This window comes from Bombyx mandarina, chromosome 07 (assembly GCF_030267445.1).
Source record: "Bombyx mandarina strain Sakado chromosome 07, ASM3026744v2".
Classification (NCBI taxonomy): domain Eukaryota; kingdom Metazoa; phylum Arthropoda; class Insecta; order Lepidoptera; family Bombycidae; genus Bombyx; species Bombyx mandarina.
In genome coordinates, this window is record NC_143214.1 from 5,872,904 (window position 1) to 5,892,339 (window position 19,436).

At 36.9% G+C, this 19,436-nt stretch overlaps 2 protein-coding genes across 3 annotated transcripts in view; one reads left to right on the forward strand and one right to left on the reverse strand.

The window, feature by feature from the left end:
- Window positions 1-3,903: 3,903 nt before the first annotated feature.
- LOC149502629 (uncharacterized) lies at window positions 3,904-8,950 on the forward strand. Its single transcript, XM_089728575.1, has 4 exons — window positions 3,904-3,928; window positions 4,266-4,306; window positions 7,203-7,338; window positions 8,769-8,950. The coding sequence occupies exons 1-4, from the start codon at window positions 3,904-3,906 to the stop codon at window positions 8,948-8,950; spliced, it is 384 nt and encodes a 127-aa protein (XP_089584701.1).
- Window positions 8,951-10,813: 1,863 nt separating this feature from the next.
- The window catches only part of LOC114251418 (facilitated trehalose transporter Tret1), a 60,929-nt gene continuing 52,306 nt past the window's right edge, over window positions 10,814-19,436 (reverse strand). For both annotated transcript variants that reach the window (XM_089728539.1, XM_028185669.2), the window contains 3 exons: window positions 17,098-17,487; window positions 12,294-12,580; window positions 10,814-12,162 (listed from right to left, as the gene is read on the reverse strand). In XM_089728539.1, the coding sequence (XP_089584665.1) occupies window positions 11,844-12,162; window positions 12,294-12,580; window positions 17,098-17,487 (996 nt within the window). In that variant the 3' untranslated portion in view covers window positions 10,814-11,843. The remainder of the gene's footprint in view (window positions 12,163-12,293; window positions 12,581-17,097; window positions 17,488-19,436) is intronic.

Consider the following 19,436-nt stretch of genomic DNA (forward strand, 5'->3'; position numbering starts at 1 on the left):
AGAATCTTAAAAAAGGATAAAAACTATATTTTTTATCTTTATCCCAAGTTGTCTTAGTCAATAGTAAATAAATTCCCACGCCGTTTCTATTTTAGGGTTTTTATTTATTTATTGCACAGATGGGTGAACGAGCTCACGGCCCTCCTGGTGTTAAGTCGTTACCGGAGCCCATTGATATAACAACCTGAATCCCGCCACCTTAATACTTGAAGCCTACGAAAGATTTCAATTGTTTTCTTAAGAAAATAAATTTTTATCTTACTGAAAATTTGGCAATCGTTTAGCTAAATTGAGCTCACGTATTTTGCACGTGGCAAATCCGGATTGAAGCAGAAACACAGATAGTGTAGGCTGTTGTAGAGCGTGTGATAATTTTAACAAATTTATTTTCCAAATATTTACTCATTAGACGATGACCGGCTTTTGCTGGACCGATGCGAGCTTTGCTCGGTTTTTTTTTAAGAAATATATTTAAATACGAATTACATATTGATAAAATGATGAAATATTCCAAGATCGTTTAGGCATTGTTAAGTGAACACGTGGATTAAAAATACACAAATAATATAGATAAACAATTCATTTTCTTGGTCTAACCTTAAACCAAACACTCATTGGCTTCGGGCGGCTTAACAACGCCATCTACTGAAATAGCTTTAGTATTATTGTGTCTTTAAAGCAGTTAGTTGCTCTCAATTATGAAAAATAATATTATTATTCGCCAATAGATATCGGGAAGAGTCATAAAGTTTGATTAACGATAAAGTTGATTATTGAAAACAAGAATAAAACAACATTTTCTGAAAATAAATCGTAGCTAGATCGATTTATCGCCCTCGAAATCCCCTGTATTCTAAATTTTATAAAAATCGTTGGAGCCGTTTCCGAGATTCAGATTATATATATATATACAAGAATTGCTCGTTTAAAGGTATAAGATTGAAATTCATATTGTTTAAATTACTGCAACGAAGGCCACCAAAGTCACGGCAAATGGACAGAGTTATTACGTGCTTGGTAGATTTTAGGTACTTCAACGGTTTTAGATTAGATTTATTCATCTCAGTCGAGCCTGTGCTGTCAGGAAACACATACCCAGAGCCCAATCGATGAATATCTTGAACAAAAACTTTCTTACCAAAAATCGAATCAAGATCTTCCGGCCTCGGCTTAAAATTTTAATTCAGGAAGAATAGAATCCTTTGCTCTGGCGCGAGATGAAGAATTGCATGTGTCACACTCTCTGGGCCATTAACTACCAGCTGATTTGAGAATCCGTTGGCACGTAAATTCGAATTTTAAAAGAATTTCGAAATTCGTAAAGCAATTTTTGCATGATTGTGTAACGATTATCCAAACATACTAACTTTTACATTTACATATAACGTCAACATAGATTAACTACCCATAGGTCATCATCTATATCTATACTTCTATACTAATATTATAAAGAGGAAAGATTTGTTTGTTTGTTTGTTTCGAATAGGCTCCGAAACTACTGGACCGATTTGAAAAATTATTTTTCCATTAGAAGCCGACATTGTCCCTGATGAACATAGGCTACTTTTTTTTCATTTTTTTTTATTTTATTTTTTTGGTTTCATGTGTGTTTTAATGTTTCCGAAGCGAAGCGAGGGCGGGTCGCTAGTGAATAATAAATGTTGAAAGTTAGCAAATTGTCAAATTACGTGCGCTTTTTCGATACGGCATCGCAGAACAGTGTGCTTATTGCGAGCTTTTTAACGTTCTCGATAGCGTAAAAGTAACTCAAATTTGTATGCAGTTGGAACAGCGCCCCTAGCGGAAAACGTAGGCAAACGTTCCAACTCCATACAAATTTGATTTAACTTTCACGCTATCGAGAACGTTAAAAAACTCGCACTAAGCAAGCACCTAATCAAGCTGTTTACTAAAACAACAACCTAGATATCTGTGACCGAAACGCACTTTGGCTTCACCTAATGCTTTACAATGTAACTAAAACACTTGTTTTATAAGTAAATACGTAAATTAGATTAAATCATTGAAGAGGCTTAAGAAAACTATTAAAGGAGGATAACTTTATACAAGGATAGCCGTAACTGGGTCAATTGCCTTCATATACCGGCATATATTTATCTGTTTTAGGTGTTCCAGAGTGCAAAGAAATAATAAACTTTTTAATAGAATCATTTAGGTAATTTCTATGTCTAGGTAAGACAGTAATTTTGGTAAGAAACGACGAGACTATTAACATGGCTTAGGTGATTGACGAGCATATAGCTCATCTGACGTAAAGACGTCGTTGCTAAATGAAATGAGCAATACCTATACTAAGTGCATAGGCAAGGTGCGGTCTATCAACTCTCCTCAAGCTTCGTTTGAAGAAAGACACATCACACCACTGAAGACACATCGACGTGCAACTTAATCCATGCATCAGCAGCTGAGTTTTTCGCCGGATCTTCTCAGCGGGTCGCGATTTCGATCCGGTAGTAGATTCATTCTCGAATGAGGTGCTCTTGAGTTGTTAGGTCTTCCTTGGAGGTGCTCGGGCAGTTGTTCACTAATCCCATCCACCTGGCTGAGGCTTTGCTCACCGACCTGTCCTGATGAAACTGGAAAGACCTCCGGGCCACCAATAATCTTTCAATCATAAAAAATAAAAAAAAGTTATCGTAAAATTTGAAAATCAATTCGCGAATGCAGCTACCTTCAAACTTTAGGTCGACTGTCTTGTATAACCGCTGCTCCACCACTTAAGCTGTAATGCAAGATTAGGCAACTGTAATGCAAGGTTGTAATGTAGAAATAGGCTTTATAATACACCTTATCACCAGTAAATACGGATTGGCCATGGCAGTCTGTTGGTATAAAACTCAGAGAACGCTAAAGTTTATTATCGATCGATTCCGTTATTAATATTTTATGACAATACCCTAAGAGAAGGGGTTATGTTTTTCAGAGCTGCCACTTCACAGTTTAAGCGTAGCGTATTAAAAAAAGTTGAAGTAAATCGACTATTCGATTGACTAATAATCGATTAACAGTACACATATTATGTATAACCAACATTGCACAACGAGGCCCAATGACTTATTCTTAAATCATTGTAGCAACCAATTGAACGTGTCTTCGATTCACATATAAAATAGATGCATAATATTTTTAGCTCAATCGTTCGCGTGGTATGACAAATTATCAGTTACATGCACACTAACATAATTAGATACATATTAAAGCAAAATACTTTTAGAAAATATTAATGACAATATTAATCTGAAGAGACGGTGCTAATTGACCCCTCCTTCGAACTACCATTACATGCCTATCAACTGGTCTATAATAATTAGTCCATAGTAAAAAGTATACCTAGCATTTTTGTGCTACCGAAAATTCTAAATTTCTAGCCCCTAGTTCTTGCTATCTAGGCGTGTAGTAAACACGTGCCTAGAAATTTAAAGATCAGCCACATGTTGTTTATGCTAGTTTCATAGGACCGAGAACAAATTTCATATAAAAAAATCCATTAGCTGTTCTGCGTCACGTGGGTAAAAACCGGTTTAATAAGAAGAATAGACGGACCAGTGTTGCAGGAAATATTTTAAAATGTATGCCAATGTCTGTTATAAAATTAAAATGCGAACGCTATAGAAATTGCTTGTCTTGTACCAAGTCATTGTTCATGCGTTGTTAACCATGAAATAAGGCGTTAACATACCAAGTTGCCTCTGTGTTTTGTTTGTATTTTGGAGAAATATACATTGAAACTTGAGAATTAAGTTGAAATTTTGCTGGCTCAATTTTTTTTTCTAACAAATTGTTACTTACGCAACACGATAGAAATTTGTCGTAAAAAATATAATACATAAATCGATTCGATAAATTTTTTATTGGAAATGACTCCAAGTGTTATAATTTATTATGCATTTTTGTATTTTTACAATCGGTAAGACATTTTTAAAACCGTATGCTATGATTATGTGCACCGATATTTTCCTTCGTAGTCAGTTAAAAAGTGGCATTGAACTTTGATATTAGTTAATTATGAACATCGATGTGGCCAGCCTAAGTTATACGAAGTTTCTTATACAGACATGTCATTTTAAAGAAGGCAAGGGGTCAATAACTCTTTTAATTTGTTTTCTTGGTTGTTGAAACCTCTTAACAATCCACAAAGACTGCTGACTCTATTGTTTTTTTGTGTTAATTTTTCTTTATTTCTTTAATTTATCGTCACTGACGTCGTTTTCTTTTATTTTTAGTCAATGCTTATAAAATTTCAGTGCTGGCGCATGCACGTGGAACTTTAAGCCACTTAGCATATGTATGTATTATTTTATTCTTTGTTATTCATATTCTTTATTAAGTGATGCTTCATCTTTAAAGTCGCTCGTGAGCATATACGAATTCGATTACATACATACATATATGAATTCAGAATTCGAGCCCGGACTTAGTTTCATCTTTGGATACGAATATTCCATACGAGACTCACCAAATAAATCATGGAAAATTTCTTACATGTGTATTATATATTACATTTACTGGTGGTAGGACCTCTTGTGAGTCCGCTCAGGTAGGTACCACCACCCTGCTTATTTCTGCCGTGAAGCAGTAATGCCTTTCGGTTTGAAGGGAGAGGCAACCGTTGTAACTAAACTGAGACCTTAGGACTTATATCTCAAGGTGAGTGGCGCATTTACGATGTAGATGTCTATGGGTTCCAGTAACCACTTAACAACCAGGTGGGCTGTGACAAGCTTGTCAACCCATCTAAGCAATAAAAAAACATTATTAACTACATTAATGTACTGTGTACTATGTTCTGTAATTCCCGTTCCTAGTAGTGTCTGCTGTAATCAAAATTAAATTTACGTAAATTTTGACGTAATAATTACGTCAATAAATTTGAAATAATCACGTTTGTGGATTTTAATCTCGGATATAAAGTATCTATAAGTAAGTTATTAACATCGAAAAACGTGCGTCGTCCGTGTTAAGTAAAAAAATGTTCGAAAAAAATTAAAATGTGGTTATCGGACTCGTTTCTGATGCCTGCTTCTATTTCACTCAGTCTAGTTATGTAAATAATTTAGAATAGTTTCTCTAACGCTGAGAAGATTTTTTTGTAAAATGGAATATTACAATTTAAAAACTTACCTACCGAATTCTATTTTTCCTCAATGTTTCATCTCGATTATTTCTACCGTAAAGCAATCATGAGTTTCGGTTTTGGGGGTGAGAAATCTGTGATAGTACCTAGTCAGGTCATAAGTATTGTCACACAGTAAAAACTTTTCTTTTAGAATGCTGGCCACAAAAAAGTTTATTGAATTCGAATTTCGAACTGTTCATGAAAATAAAAATGTATACTTTTAGAATTTTACTCATTTTTAAATATGGAGTGGACGCTTAAAGAAGACCGTGTTGCAGTTATTGCGTTGCATCGTTGCGGTTACGCGCCAATTCAAATTTTTAACATACTGAAAAATTTGAATATAACCAAAAGATTCGTTTATCGTACCATCAAACGATACAATGAAGACTCTAGTGTAGATGACAGGTCAAGAAGTGGTCGCCCTCGGTCTGTTAGGACTCCAGCAGTGATAAAAGTTGTGAAGGCGCGAATTCAAAGACATCCCAAACGTAAGCAGAAACTGTTGGCCCTTCAGATGGGGTTAAGCAGAACCACGGTGAAAAGGGTGTTAAATGAAGACTTAGGGCTTCGGGCATATCGAAGAAAAACAGGACATCGTTTGAATGCTCGTCTAATGGACCTGAGACTGAAGAGATGCCGCGCTTTGTTGAAGCGGTACGCGGGAAAAAAATATCGGGAAATTCTTATTTCGGATGAAAAAATTTATACCGTAGAAGAGAGCTACAACAAACAAAATGATAAGGTGTACGCACACAGTAGTGAAGAAGCGAGCAACCGTATTCCGCGTGTCCAACGAGGTCATTTTCCATCCTCGCTCATGGTATGGTTGGGAGTTTCTTATTGGGGATTAACAGAGGTACATTTTTGTGAGAAAGGTGTAAAAACGAATGCAGTTGTGTATCAAAATACAGTCCTGACGAACCTTGTGGAACCTATTTCTCATACCATGTTCAATAACAGGCACTGGGTATTCCAACAAGATTCGGCGCCAGCTCATAGAGCGAAGAGCACACAAGACTGGCTGGCGGCGCGTGAAATCGACTTCATCCGGCACGAAGACTGGCCCTCATCCAATCCAGATTTGAATCCGTTAGATTACAAGATATGGCAACACTTGGAGGAAAAGGTGTGCTCAAAGCCTCAACCCAATTTGGAGTCACTCAAGACATCCTTGATTAAGGCAGCCGCCGATATTGACATGGACCTCGTTCGTGCTGCGATAGACGACTGGCCGCGCGTATTGAAGGCCTGTATTCAAAGTCACGGAGGTCATTTTGAATAAACTTTAGTGTCATAAGAATCTATGTTTTGTTAAGTTCATTTTGGTATATGAATGGTTACATAATGAATAAACTTGTTTCAATTATTTTACATTAAGCATGTGAGAGAATTTATGACCTGAATAGGTATAGATACAAGTGTCGTATATGTGTGTTAGATAGATACAATACAGAATTCCATTTCATGTCTCAAGGATCCACATCGCATGATTATAATGTCAATTGGTTTCGGTAATTACACAATGCGAAGGGATTAGTTAGACTGTCGTTTACAGAAAAAAAATTCTATTTTCAATTTTTTTTTTGTATTTTTTTTTTCATTGCTTAGATGTGTGGACGAACTCACAACCCACCTGGTGTTAAGTGGTTACTGGAGCCCATAGACATCTACAACGTAAAATGTGCCACACACCTTGAGATATAGTTCTAAGGTCTCAGTATAGTCACAACGGCTTCCCCACCCTTCAAACCGAAACGCATTACTGCTTCACGGCAGAAATAGGCGGGGCGGTGCTACCTACCCGTGCAGACTCACAAGAGGTCCTACCACCAGTAATTACGCAAATTATAATTTTGCGGGTTTGATTTTTATTGCACGATGTTATTCCTTCACCGTGGAAGTCAATCGTGAACATTTGTTAAGTACGTATTTCATTAAAAAAATTGGTACCCGCCTGCGGGATTCGAACACCGATGCATCGCTCGATACGAATGCATCGGACGTCTTATCCTTTAAGCCACGACGACTTCAAACTTTTTTAAGGATTTATTTTCGTTTTTAGCCAATAAACTATTGCGATATGGCATCAACGTGCATTCATGACAACCAGCCTGTATGCGGCTCTACTGCCGACAATTGCACTAGAAGCTTCCTCGACCAGTGCGACTTGTACGAGTATAACTGTGATCATGGGGCCCGTGAGTTTTGCTCTCGAGATCTTTCGAGTGTAAATAAGTCATTTTTGAGGTTTGCGTATGCCGTTACAGCGAGATCTCACAAAACTTTAAGTGTAGGTACACATTTTAAAGAAAACTTTAGGAACGTTTGTGCATAAAAGGGCATTATGGAGTTAACGAGTACAGGTGGTATGTGATGACAGTATGAATGGTTAGATGTAACCATCCTGCCTAATTCGGCAGCGAATCATCCTGCTTTCCGAGTGAACTTTATAATCAGCCTGAAGTCTTTTTTCTTGACTTGTTATGATTCCTTCGGAGGCGCTCGATATGCTGTTAGCAAATCCCACCCCTTCTGGCAGAGCCCGTGTTCGCTCACCTGCCCTGATAAAACTGGAAATACCAATGGGTTTAGCAGTAATCGTTTCTTCCTAAAAAAAACTAAAAAAATAATAATATTTAAAATAAAAAAATTAATTATCTTGTGTGTTTAACGGCTCAGCTAGGTGGAGTTGCTAACAGCTGCCCGAGCGCCTCCGTAGGAGACCTAACAACTCAAGAGCACCTGCTTCGCGAATGAATCTACTACCGGATCGAAATCGCGACCCGCTGAGAAGATCCTGTGAGAAACTCAGCGGGCTTAGGAATGGGTTAGGTTGCACGTCGAACTCTTTACCGAGTTCGATGAGTACGGTTACCGGGGTCCCTAAGCCTGCTCCTAGTGTTAAAGCTGAAGGCATCGAGAAAAATGCTATACAACTTTGTTTAAAACACTCCAAAATGTTTTAGAAACATCTACGCGAATAAAGGAGATGCAATCGATTCATGGTTAAATTCAAATTAATATTTGGCATCAAGAGAAACTTGATAGTATTATCATATAAATTAAATATTATCTTAAATATGTAGTGATATGCTAAAATATTCATCATAAATGAAAAGTGATTACAAATCGAATTATTTCAACTTAATGTGTTGCTACGGCAGTGTTGGGTTTTTCATTAATTATTTTTGTTATTTTTGTTATTATATTATTTCATAATTATTATTAAATTTTTTACTGTTTAAAATTATTACCATAATTATTATTAATTTGCTTGAAGAAACGAATGTAATATTTTTTATACTAGATGATGACATTTTTTTTGATAACGCCATCTTGTTGTGTCTTTAAAGCGGCTAGTTGATCTCAATTAAGAAAAATAGTATTATTATTCGCCAATAGATGTCGGGAAGAGTTGATTATTGAAAATACGAATAAAACAAAATTTTCTGAAAATAAATCGTAACTAGATCGATTTATCGCCCCCGAAATCCCCTGTATGCGAAATTTTATGAAAATCGTTGGAGCCGTTTCCGTGATAATATACAAGATTATTAATATACAAGAATGGCTCGTTTAAAGGTATAAGATAAGATAAGATTCTGTGTAAAAACAAAAATCGTTTCAGACTTTGAGAGCACTCCGTGTACAGAACCCGAGCCCCCGAAATCTGAACCAAAGATTATGAAATTAACGTACGACGAACCAAATTATAGAGAAGCAGACTGTGAGCCGAATTGCGGAAGACCGAAATCTTGGTCGACTACAAAGAAAGGTGAAACCAGAGATTTTTATAGAGTGCTACAATAAAAACGTAATAAATAAGAAATGCTTGTAAAATTGCTTTTAAAACCGTTGAGTGATTTAGCGAATATTGGAATCTGTTTCTTAACCTCCTTTATTGAGCTGCAGAGCTTCCCTAATAAATTTGCTGATATTAACTTAAAACCAATGTTATATGAAGGCATTGAGTTATAAAGCGAAAATTCCTGAATGCTAAAACTTGGTATTTTCTAGATTATAGTTTAAATTCACTGAGCCAAGGCTTCGAGAGTATCGAATATCGAGGATATCGAGGATATCAAACATCGAAGTTTATATATTTCAGTATTGATATTCATTAGGCTTTCGTTGCCGCTTGACCGACAAATACATACTCGTATATCGAAGGGTGAAAAGCTTCGATCAACAATAGTGATGATCGAAGGTGAAAAGCCATTTGCTTTAAGTGACATTTTTGCTACTTTCCAGGAGAGCCATTTAAAGGTTAAAATTCGTAAAAAATATCATAAACCTATTCAGCTATTTAAATAAAGCAAACTTAATTGAAATTCAAATAAAAACATCGAATTGTTGATGTTGATACCAAATAAAACGCACCATTAATTGCAAAGATAAATGTCGCGTAACAAGTGATATGTCGGTTAAACTAAATAGTTATTACATCCCTCGAATATGATTGTTCCGATTTTTTTCCTACATAAGCTGATCGTCTTGAGAAACCATTTCAGCGTGACCTTAAGTAGTAGGTGAGCTCACGAGGCTCAAACCTGACGCCGTTGCTAACACTAACCCTAGCAAGAGCAGTGTTTCACAGAATCTACCATCGGATCGGAAACGCGACTCACTGAGAAAATCCAGCGATGGATACTGCCATCCACCTTGAGATATGAGTTGCATTATCACGGATCGTTTGAAGCCTCTGGGTCTGCGGAGGGACTTCGGTTCCCTCTGTATTTTGTACCGTATGTTTCATGGAGAGTGCTCTAAGGAATTGTTTGAGATGTTACCATCATCTCGTTTTACCATCGCACCGCCGGCCACCGGAGTAGAGTACTACTTGGAGCCACTGTGGTCATCCACAGTGTGTTTCCAGAGATCTTTTTTGCCTTGTACCATCTGGCTTTTGGAACGAATTCCCTCCACGGTGCTTCCCGAGCGCTATGACATGTCCTTCCTCAAACGAGGCTTGTGGAGAGTAAACGATAGGCAGCGGCTTGGCTCTACCCTTGGCATTGCTGACGTCCATGAGCGACGGTGACCACTCACCATCAGGTGGGTTGTATGCTCGTCTGCCTACAAAGGCAATAAAAAAAGCTAGTTTTTCTTGAGGCACAAAGCTGGTGACCGGATTCTTATGGCCCGCAGTGGTAGGTACCACGACTCCGCCTATTTCTGTCGTGACCTATTGACTGTGATCTGACGTATTTCACAGAGCTGTAATCATATTTAATAATACGTGAAGCAAAAACTTTGCATCCCTTTTTACGAAAATTGCGTGGACGGAGGAGTATGAAATTTTCCACACTTATACAGAATATAGAGAAGAAGTGCACACGGCTAATATTTTTTTTAAATAATGCATAAAAAATACATTAAATCAATAAAGAAAACATTACACACACTACATACCATGTATTTGACGCAACACGCATGCATACTATTTATTGTCAAATTTTTGTTCTTGACGTCTGTTGTCAAATTGAGAATAGAATATGGATTGTCTTTGTTAATATTTTTATAGTGTAGTCTTGGCGAAATTTGTGATTATAGAAGTATAAAATACAATCACAGTAGTGTACAAACTTACAATTCCAATTAATTATAGTCGAATTTCGACTACTGCGGGACCTCTAGTCATATTTAATTTGAAACTAGTGAATAAAAACAATATTTTCGAAAACAATTTCTTATTGACTTTTAACAATTACTTAACTTAACACAGTATTTTATTTATTTTTTACTTTACGCTGATTTTATATAATCAAAAATAAAATAGAAATGAAATCAGGTCTAAAGTATTAAAAAGTAATCCTTATAATATAGACTAACTAATAATCTCACAAATTTGATAAGACTCAAAACTTTAAAATACAATCTTTACTAAAATCATAAAAAAAATAGTATGTATTACTTTCAAAACAAATTTTACGGGTGCTAAGTTTAAGAAAAATGTCTTCAATCTTTTCCTCGCATATGGCAGGATGAAACAAAGCAAAGCAACAAAACATCCGATTTTTTGATCGAGCTAATCTTTCCGGATCGGTTTACTGGTGGTAGGACCTCTTGTGAGTCCACACGGGTAGGTACCACCACCCTGCCTATTTCTGCCGTGAAGCAGTAATGCGTTTCGGTCTGAAGGGTGGGGCAGCCGTTGTAACTATACTGAGACCTTAGAACTTATATCTCAAGGTGTGTGGCGCATTTACGTTGTAGATGTCTATGGGTTCCAGTAACCATTTAACACCAGGTGGGCTGTGAGCTCGTCCACACATCTAGGCAATAAAAAAAAAAAGATTGAATAGAATTTCCGAATAGACTTCCTTTGCGAAAGCGATTGAGTGTGAAGATATATGTCTGTAAGGCTGTGGAGAACAACCGCTTGCGTTTTAAAATCTTCGAATACAACTTCTGGTCTATGTGATAATTAGAGCAATTAGGTCAATGGTTCGAATTAGGAATGAATGAAAAGTAAACTTAACAGCGGTAAAGCTGATATGTGCCTGTTTACAAAGTGACACTTTTGACATTATGGTTCTGATTTCGAGCGTTTATCATAGACATGCCAGTCTCGAGATATATGGAATTTAATGTCAATTTACGAAAACATAACATATTTAATCAATCACGATTCCATAAAATTTACAAATTTATTAATTTATTGAGCAACGATGATTTTTAACAGCTTTACGTGAAATGTTATTTAACTTTTAGTGACTAGCATAGGTTTGGTGGATTCGTTATTAAGATCCCTCTTCTGTCTGAAAGCGTTGATGAGAAAATCATCAGCAAATATGATTTTATCGCTCTTGTAAAATGCTTCGATTTCTTCTAAGCTCTTCAGTTCTGTTTCCGGTAAAAAGAAGTAAAGGTAAATTGTTCCTATAAATGCAAATGTGGCGTAAACTGCGAAAGCGCCGCTAAGGTGGAAAGCCTTTTCTAGATTATAATTGCTTTTTGTAGCAATGAAGACAATTACGTAACTAACTGCCGCTGACATTCCAATTGCTACACCACGACTCCTGGAAATAAGGATCAAATTAATCGAGCGTAGTGACATCATTCGGGATATTTCAAAACTAAACACAATTCTTTTTTATGTAGTTTATATGTAAAATCATAGATGGCAGTAGTTGTAGTTTTAGTGTCTTACCTAAATGGAAACACTTCGGATAGCAACACCCACGGAATACCAAGGCTGCTGAAGCATACCAGCGTCATAAACAATATAACAGGCAGCAATTCTTTATGATCCGTGAAAGTTTCGACCTCGTATGAGAACACTTCAGCGGGTATCCGAAGTTTCGCGTAAATACTAATGCCCAAACTAGCGAAGCCTGTTGATAACAGTGATCCGAGGATCAACTTCCTTTTGCCGATGATCTTGACTATCGACGCTGAGACCAGACTCAGTAAAATGTACATAGCGCCAACTACCACCTGTAAAGTAAAATTATTTGTAGTTGCTTTATTTACCTTGTGCTTTAGACGTACTTGAATCTCGCATATAATACAAATAACAATATGAGTTCCAAACAAAAAAAATTAAGACAGCTGATCTCGCCGGCGAATAACCTCCCGGTGGAAGATTTTACGTAGTTTTTAGGGTATGCTTGTGATCAGTGTGCTTAGCGCGAGTTTTTTAACATTCTTGATAACGTAAAAGTTAAATCAAATTTGTATGGAGTTAGAACATTCACCTACGTTTGCCGCTAGGGGCGCTCTTTCAACTGCATACAAATTTGAGTTACTTTTACGCTATGGAGAACGTTAAAACACACACTCTATAGAGCTGAGACTGAAGTATTTTGTATAAACACATTACCTGTAAAAAATACTATACTATACCACAAGGAGCCAGTTTTTATTAAAAATTTGGAAACATGCTTTATAGTTAGATCGTATTAAAGATAAATTTGTGAGTTATCGTCTTCCAGGCACGTGGTAGTGAAATAACTGTTTAATTCATCGAACTGTTGTTTGATCCGATCTTATTTACAATTCTTATTTAACCTGTTTCGATAACTGGTAACAGTTCTTTTTTTTATTATTTAGTATCTATCGTAAAAAGTAATCTTTTATCTAAACATTTACCGGTAACGTGTTTTGTGAACTTGTTTGGAATTTCAGGTTACTATACCAATTCAGATTGATAAATAGCAGTTTTATTAAATAGCTCAAAAGGTGAACATCGGTCAATATTCTTTGAACTATAATACAATATTATTAAGTCAGTTTAATCAAAGAATAATAAATAACTGGAATAAATTTCAAATCAATTCTCATGTTAATATTGAATAATTTTTATTACAATACTAGCGACCCGCCCTCGCTTCGCTTCGGAAACATTAAAACACACATGAAACCAAAAAAAAAATAAAAAAAAAAATAAAAAAAAGTAGCCTATGTTCATCAGGGACAATGTCGGCTTCTAATGGAAAAAGAATTTTTCAAATCAGTCCAGTAGTTTCGGAGCCTATTCGAAACAAACAAACAAACAAATCTTTCCTCTTTATAATATTAGTATAGATCATTTGTGATCTGGAATTGAATGGTATCACTTTCTCTTTAACTCAAATCTCGTCTTGAATATTCGCTTGATTTTGATCAAAATTAATTTTCTCCTAACATATGGATTTTTATCATACTTCATTTCTTTTCTCCCAAAATCGATAAAAAGAAATAACTCCATATCTTTAAGAAATATAGAGTGCAACTTCGAAAAAACTTTACTACATAATTGTTTATTCAAATTTTTACTTTTTTTTTTTTTCATTATTACGATCTGTTTAATATTTAGATAGAAATCTAAGTAAATTTAGACAAGTTTCTTAACAGTCTTACTCATCGATAAAGATCTAATACATCATTAACATTAGCCAGCGATCGACCAGTTTATTTTTTGGAGTTTACTCCTTTAGAATCGATTTACATATATAGGCCCGGGGTATGAAAATTATGGGGACCAAAATCGTACTAGCATGTCACACGAAATGCGTTATGCGCCTAGCATGTCACACGAAATGCGTTATGCGCCTGATTGGCTCCTGATTGCGTGATGCGTGCGCGCGCCAATCAGGAGCCAACGCGCGGCCGCGTTATCGCAGGTGACGCCGGGCTGCTGCGCCGGCAGTCCGCCACAAAGCCTCGTACTGATCGCGCGTTTCTCTCATTATTGTATTTTCATATATTTGTTAGTCGTTTGTTTTGTGTCTCGTTAATTTGTTAATAATCTGTTGTGTATCGTGTTGTCGTAATATAGAACTATTTCTCGTATTGTTTCGTTTAATTTTTTATATCCAGTAAACTCCAGTCGTGCGTCGGAGCGGACACACACACTTTTTTTAACGCGACTTCATTCAAGAGTTAAAAGTCGTTCCGAATTTGTATTCATTTATTTTTAAAGTGTTCAACTCTATGTGAATGATGTCGAAACTAGGAAATGTTTTTTTGGAGTTTATTGGAGTTTACTCCTTTAGAATCGATTTACATATATAGGCCCGGGGTATGAAAATTATGGGGACCAAAATCGTACTAGCATGTCACACGAAATGCGTTATGCGCCTGATTGGCTCCTGATTGCGTGATGCGTGCGCGCGCCAATCAAAATCGTACTAGCATGTCACACGAAATGCGTTATGCGCCTGATTGGCTCCTGATTGCGTGATGCGTGCGCGCGCCAATCAAAATCGTACTAGCATGTCACACGAAATGCGTTATGCGCCTGATTGGCTCCTGATTGCGTGATGCGTGCGCGCGCCAATCAAAATCGTACTAGCATGTCACACGAAATGCGTTATGCGCCTGATTGGCTCCTGATTGCGTGATGCGTGCGCGCGCCAATCAGGAGCCAACGCGCGGCCGCGTTATCGCAGGTGACGCCGGGCTGCTGCGCCGGCAGTCCGCCACAAAGCCTCGTACTGATCGCGCGTTTCTCTCATTATTGTATTTTCATATATTTGTTAGTCGTTTGTTTTGTGTCTCGTTAATTTGTTAATAATCTGTAGTGTATCGTGTTGTCGTAATATAGAACTATTTCTCGTATTGTTTCGTTTAATTTTTTATATCCAGTAAACTCCAGTCGTGCGTCGGAGCGGACACACACACTTTTTTTTTGGAGTTTACTCCTTTAGAATCGATTTACATATATAGGCCCGGGGTATGAAAATTATGGGGACCAAAATCGTACTAGCATGTCACACGAAATGCGTTATGCGCCTGATTGGCTCCTGATTGCGTGATGCGTTCGCGCGCCAATCAAAATCGTACTAGCATGTCACACGAAATGCGTTATGCGCCTGATTGGCTCCTGATTGCGTGATGCGTGCGCGCGCCAATCAAAATCGTACTAGCATGTCACACGAAATGCGTTATGCGCCTGATTGGCTCCTGATTGCGTGATGCGTGCGCGCGCCAATCAGGAGCCAACGCGCGGCCGCGTTATCGCAGGTGACGCCGGGCTGCTGCGCCGGCAGTCCGCCACAAAGCCTCGTACTGATCGCGCGTTTCTCTCATTATTGTATTTTCATATATTTGTTAGTCGTTTGTTTTGTGTCTCGTTAATTTGTTAATAATCTGTAGTGTATCGTGTTGTCGTAATATAGAACTATTTCTCGTATTGTTTCGTTTAATTTTTTATATCCAGTAAACTCCAGTCGTGCGTCGGAGCGGACACACACACTTTTTTTTTCTAATTGTACGTAACGACGATGTCCCTGACCATGTCAACAGTTCAAGTATTGAAGATGTAACGATATTTTATCTTATCTAATATTTAAAAATCGATGTTTGTGCCAATAAATACTAGTCGATCTTTTAAATGTATAGGTTTTCTAAGATCCATCACGGAATTGTTATAAAGTAGATATTCGTCTCAAGTTTCATTGATTTATTCTATTGCATAGCTTCTATCGCGGGCCTTGAGCACGGCGACTGAATCAATAAATTCCGTAACGAAAATAACCTGACACCCCCACTACGCCTACTATGTAGCTCGCGTTCAACACATTCACACGTTGCGCTGGTGTAGTGTTTGCGAATAAGCGCGCGGCGTGACGTCGCACTGCATGAGCTTCATGAAAAGTCTGCCCATCTCTCTCTCACGCGGTCTAGCTTATGAGTGTGAAGGGGACAGTTAATGTTTTGCTTTTGTTAATGTTTATAAATATAGCGTGGTCTTATTTTTATTATTGTTTTAATGTTAAATTATTATTGTCTAATTGTAATTGCATAAGTTGATAAAAAATGCTTTGCAATAGCTTTATTACCGCGGCAATCCCCGAGTGCCACACGCCTTTTTTTTAATTTACTATTTGTATATCTTCAAATTTGAAGTACGTGAGAAGTTGAAGAAGTTGAACTAATCAAAAATGGTGAAGACTTCTATGAGCTACAATGGTACCCTATAGTACAGCAACAAAACTGTACAGACTTTCCGACATAGCCTAGTAATGTAGATCTGTTTCTTCGAGTTCTAGGGAACTTAAGTAACTTTACTGCATCGTAACAAATATATACCTAGTCGAAAAAGTACAAATTTTGAGTTTATTGTCAATTCTTCTCAGCGATATGACTGTATTCCGAATATAAGGTAAGTCATGGCACTTTGGACCCGCCTATGGAGGACTGGATTAAATAAAAAACTTATAGAATTTGTTGTTTGTAGATTTTCGATAGTTTTTTTCCGAAATAAGAATGTTCTATTCTGTTATTTCCTTAAGTATAAATGTCAGTTCAATTAAATAGTCTGATTCTTTCTAATTACCTTTCAGATAGGAAAAAGTTAAAAAAAATATTTTTGAATAACAAAAAGTAACCAAAATCCTTGAGAATTAAAAGAATTGTGGCTGTCAGATATCTAATATAAACGTGAGATTTTCCACCGGATAAGCCTTTTCTTCCATTGATAGATCGACAAACTATTGTTGTTGAGGTTTACGTGAAAATTCTGTACTTACAACAATTGACTTTGAGTCGTATTTCATTCCTAAAGCCTTGCAAACGTTAACCATGTTCGGTCTGATTGGGGCCAGTCCACTCAACGTGTGAAACAAGAAATACGCCACGACCAACATAAAGGGGCGTATCGTTTCTTTGACCAAAAACACGTTCTTAATTTTAAAGGCAGTCTTCTTAAAGAATCCACCCGCCTTGTGCTGACAGACGCCTAAGTCTTCTTCCTCGTTCGTACAAGTAACGCATTTATATAATTTGTCATGGTATTGAATTAATTGCTCGAATTCTTCCTTAACGTCTTCCGGCTTAGCCCAACCTCGGAGACGGCAAAGAGATTCTTGTGCTTCCTTGTGTAGACCCTTTGAAAGGAGCCATATCGGAGTTTCCGGTACCTGAAATTAAGATTATTTTTTTGTCTATAATGAAAGAAAACTGGAATGATAAATTTTAATGTGTATTGCGGCGGTCGGGGAACCGGGGTAAATTACCCCAAATGGGGTAAAATGAAATTTTGGGGGGTAAAAATGAAACTTTTGTGAATAAAAAGCATATATTGAAGTGAAACTTCTTTAAAATCGTGGTAATTTCAAATTATCATGGGGGCTATAATATGAAAGATGCTAAAAGGAAACGATTTCGTTTTTTTTTTTGTTCTTCGCCATGGGGTAATATAAACTTATACAAAAATATGTTGGGGTAATAATTAAAAAAGTTCCCCGACCGCTGCTATGTTGGAATGGTGTCTTTCCAAATTCCAAATATAGAAACAAACAATCGTAATGTAAAAATTGTATTTCCTTCAATTAAATACAATGTAAAAAAAATACAATGAAATTAATTTTTGTTTGATTTTCGGTATTTGCTCGTGAACCTCGCCATTGTAACACAGAGTATACATGTGCGACGAACAGTCGCAGTAAGCGGTTCTTGTTGCATTTGTGTATTTCAGGTACATATAACATTATAGATAATTCCAAAGAGGAGTAATTTAGCACGTAACATGACTTAAAATAAAGAAGCTCCTTAAAGAGTCATCATTAATGACAGTTATAATCATCGTCATTCCGAAAAGATACGTCAAGAAATTAACAGTTAAAGGCACAAAACTCGAACGATATTATAAGACGCATTCGAACTTCAAACTAATTTATAGTAAACATATTATGACTGTGGGATGAAACAAAAAAACACCTTTACGGAATGTGACCGAACGAGTTAACAGAGTTCTTAAGAACTTTCGATACGAAATGCACTTTCATTCTCAATTGATGATTCGTATTTTTGGTGGGCAGTGGCTTGGCTCTGCCTCTGGCATTGCTGAAGTCCATGGATAACGGTAACCACTCACCATCAGGCGGGCCGTATGCTCGTCTGCCTACAAGGGCAATAAAATTTTCAAAACTTTTTTAATTTACTAGTTTAACATTGGTTGAGGCCCAAACGCAACTTAACGGACTGCTAATCGTGACCACTCGTGAGCACGCTTTAGATACTTAAGGCCATCACACCTTGAGTCTCAGTTAACTTGTTTAGCGGCTCTTCAGTCCTTCGAACAGAACGCAAAATTTAAATTCGTGTACCAACTCCAGTAACTTGGATATTATACGTATTCCATTCAAATTTATCCTTACCTAGGTTAACAATATCATAAATCATCAAACGTACTGTAGTTTTCGAAATAATTATAACGGAGTTATGGCCAACTTATTATGTCAAAAATTTGTTTTATAGCTTTATTTATCCATTAGCAAGCCATTGAATTTTTCCGACACAAAAACAAACCGGTATAGTCTAGTAATTAAATTAGCATTCATTAAGCCTACGCCTACACAATCATAATAATATGTTATCTTCACACTATTCAATATCAGCTGGGTTTTTTTTTCATCATGACACGTGTTTTTTAACAAACGGATTGTCACTAATGGCTAAGAATATAATAGTGTATTCAAAATGGACTGACAACCTGTGATTTGGAGAGTCGCTACATGAATATTTAAAAATACTCGTGGTTTTATGTGCTATCTATGAACGTAATTAGAACAGTTTGGAACCGAAAACGAAGACTAAAAAAGAGACTCAAACGAAAGAAAAAAAGACTAAAATAAGGTGTTTCTAGTAGAGACTGATATAAGAATACGATAATGACGTCATCAGGTTGATCGTGCTAGCGAATCGTTTTTTTTTTGGGTCAGGAGGTAATCGTCGGACTTCCACCCTCTACTGGAGATGAAAGGCGGGGCATGTCGGAGTCGAACTGACTAAAACCCCCTATCGCTCAACAACCCACGTCCGAACCTCGCATGCCACAGAGCTCATGAAAAGGCAAAGGGGGATACTG

Coding starts and splice junctions, on each gene's coding strand:
- LOC149502629 (XM_089728575.1), top strand. CDS start 3,904: ATGCATTTTTGTATTTTTACAATCG. Junction 3,929..4,265: donor TTTTTGTATTTTTACAATCG/GTAAGACATTTT, acceptor ATAAAATTTCAG/TGCTGGCGCATGCACGTGGA. Junction 4,307..7,202: donor CTTTAAGCCACTTAGCATAT/GTATGTATTATT, acceptor TTTCGTTTTTAG/CCAATAAACTATTGCGATAT.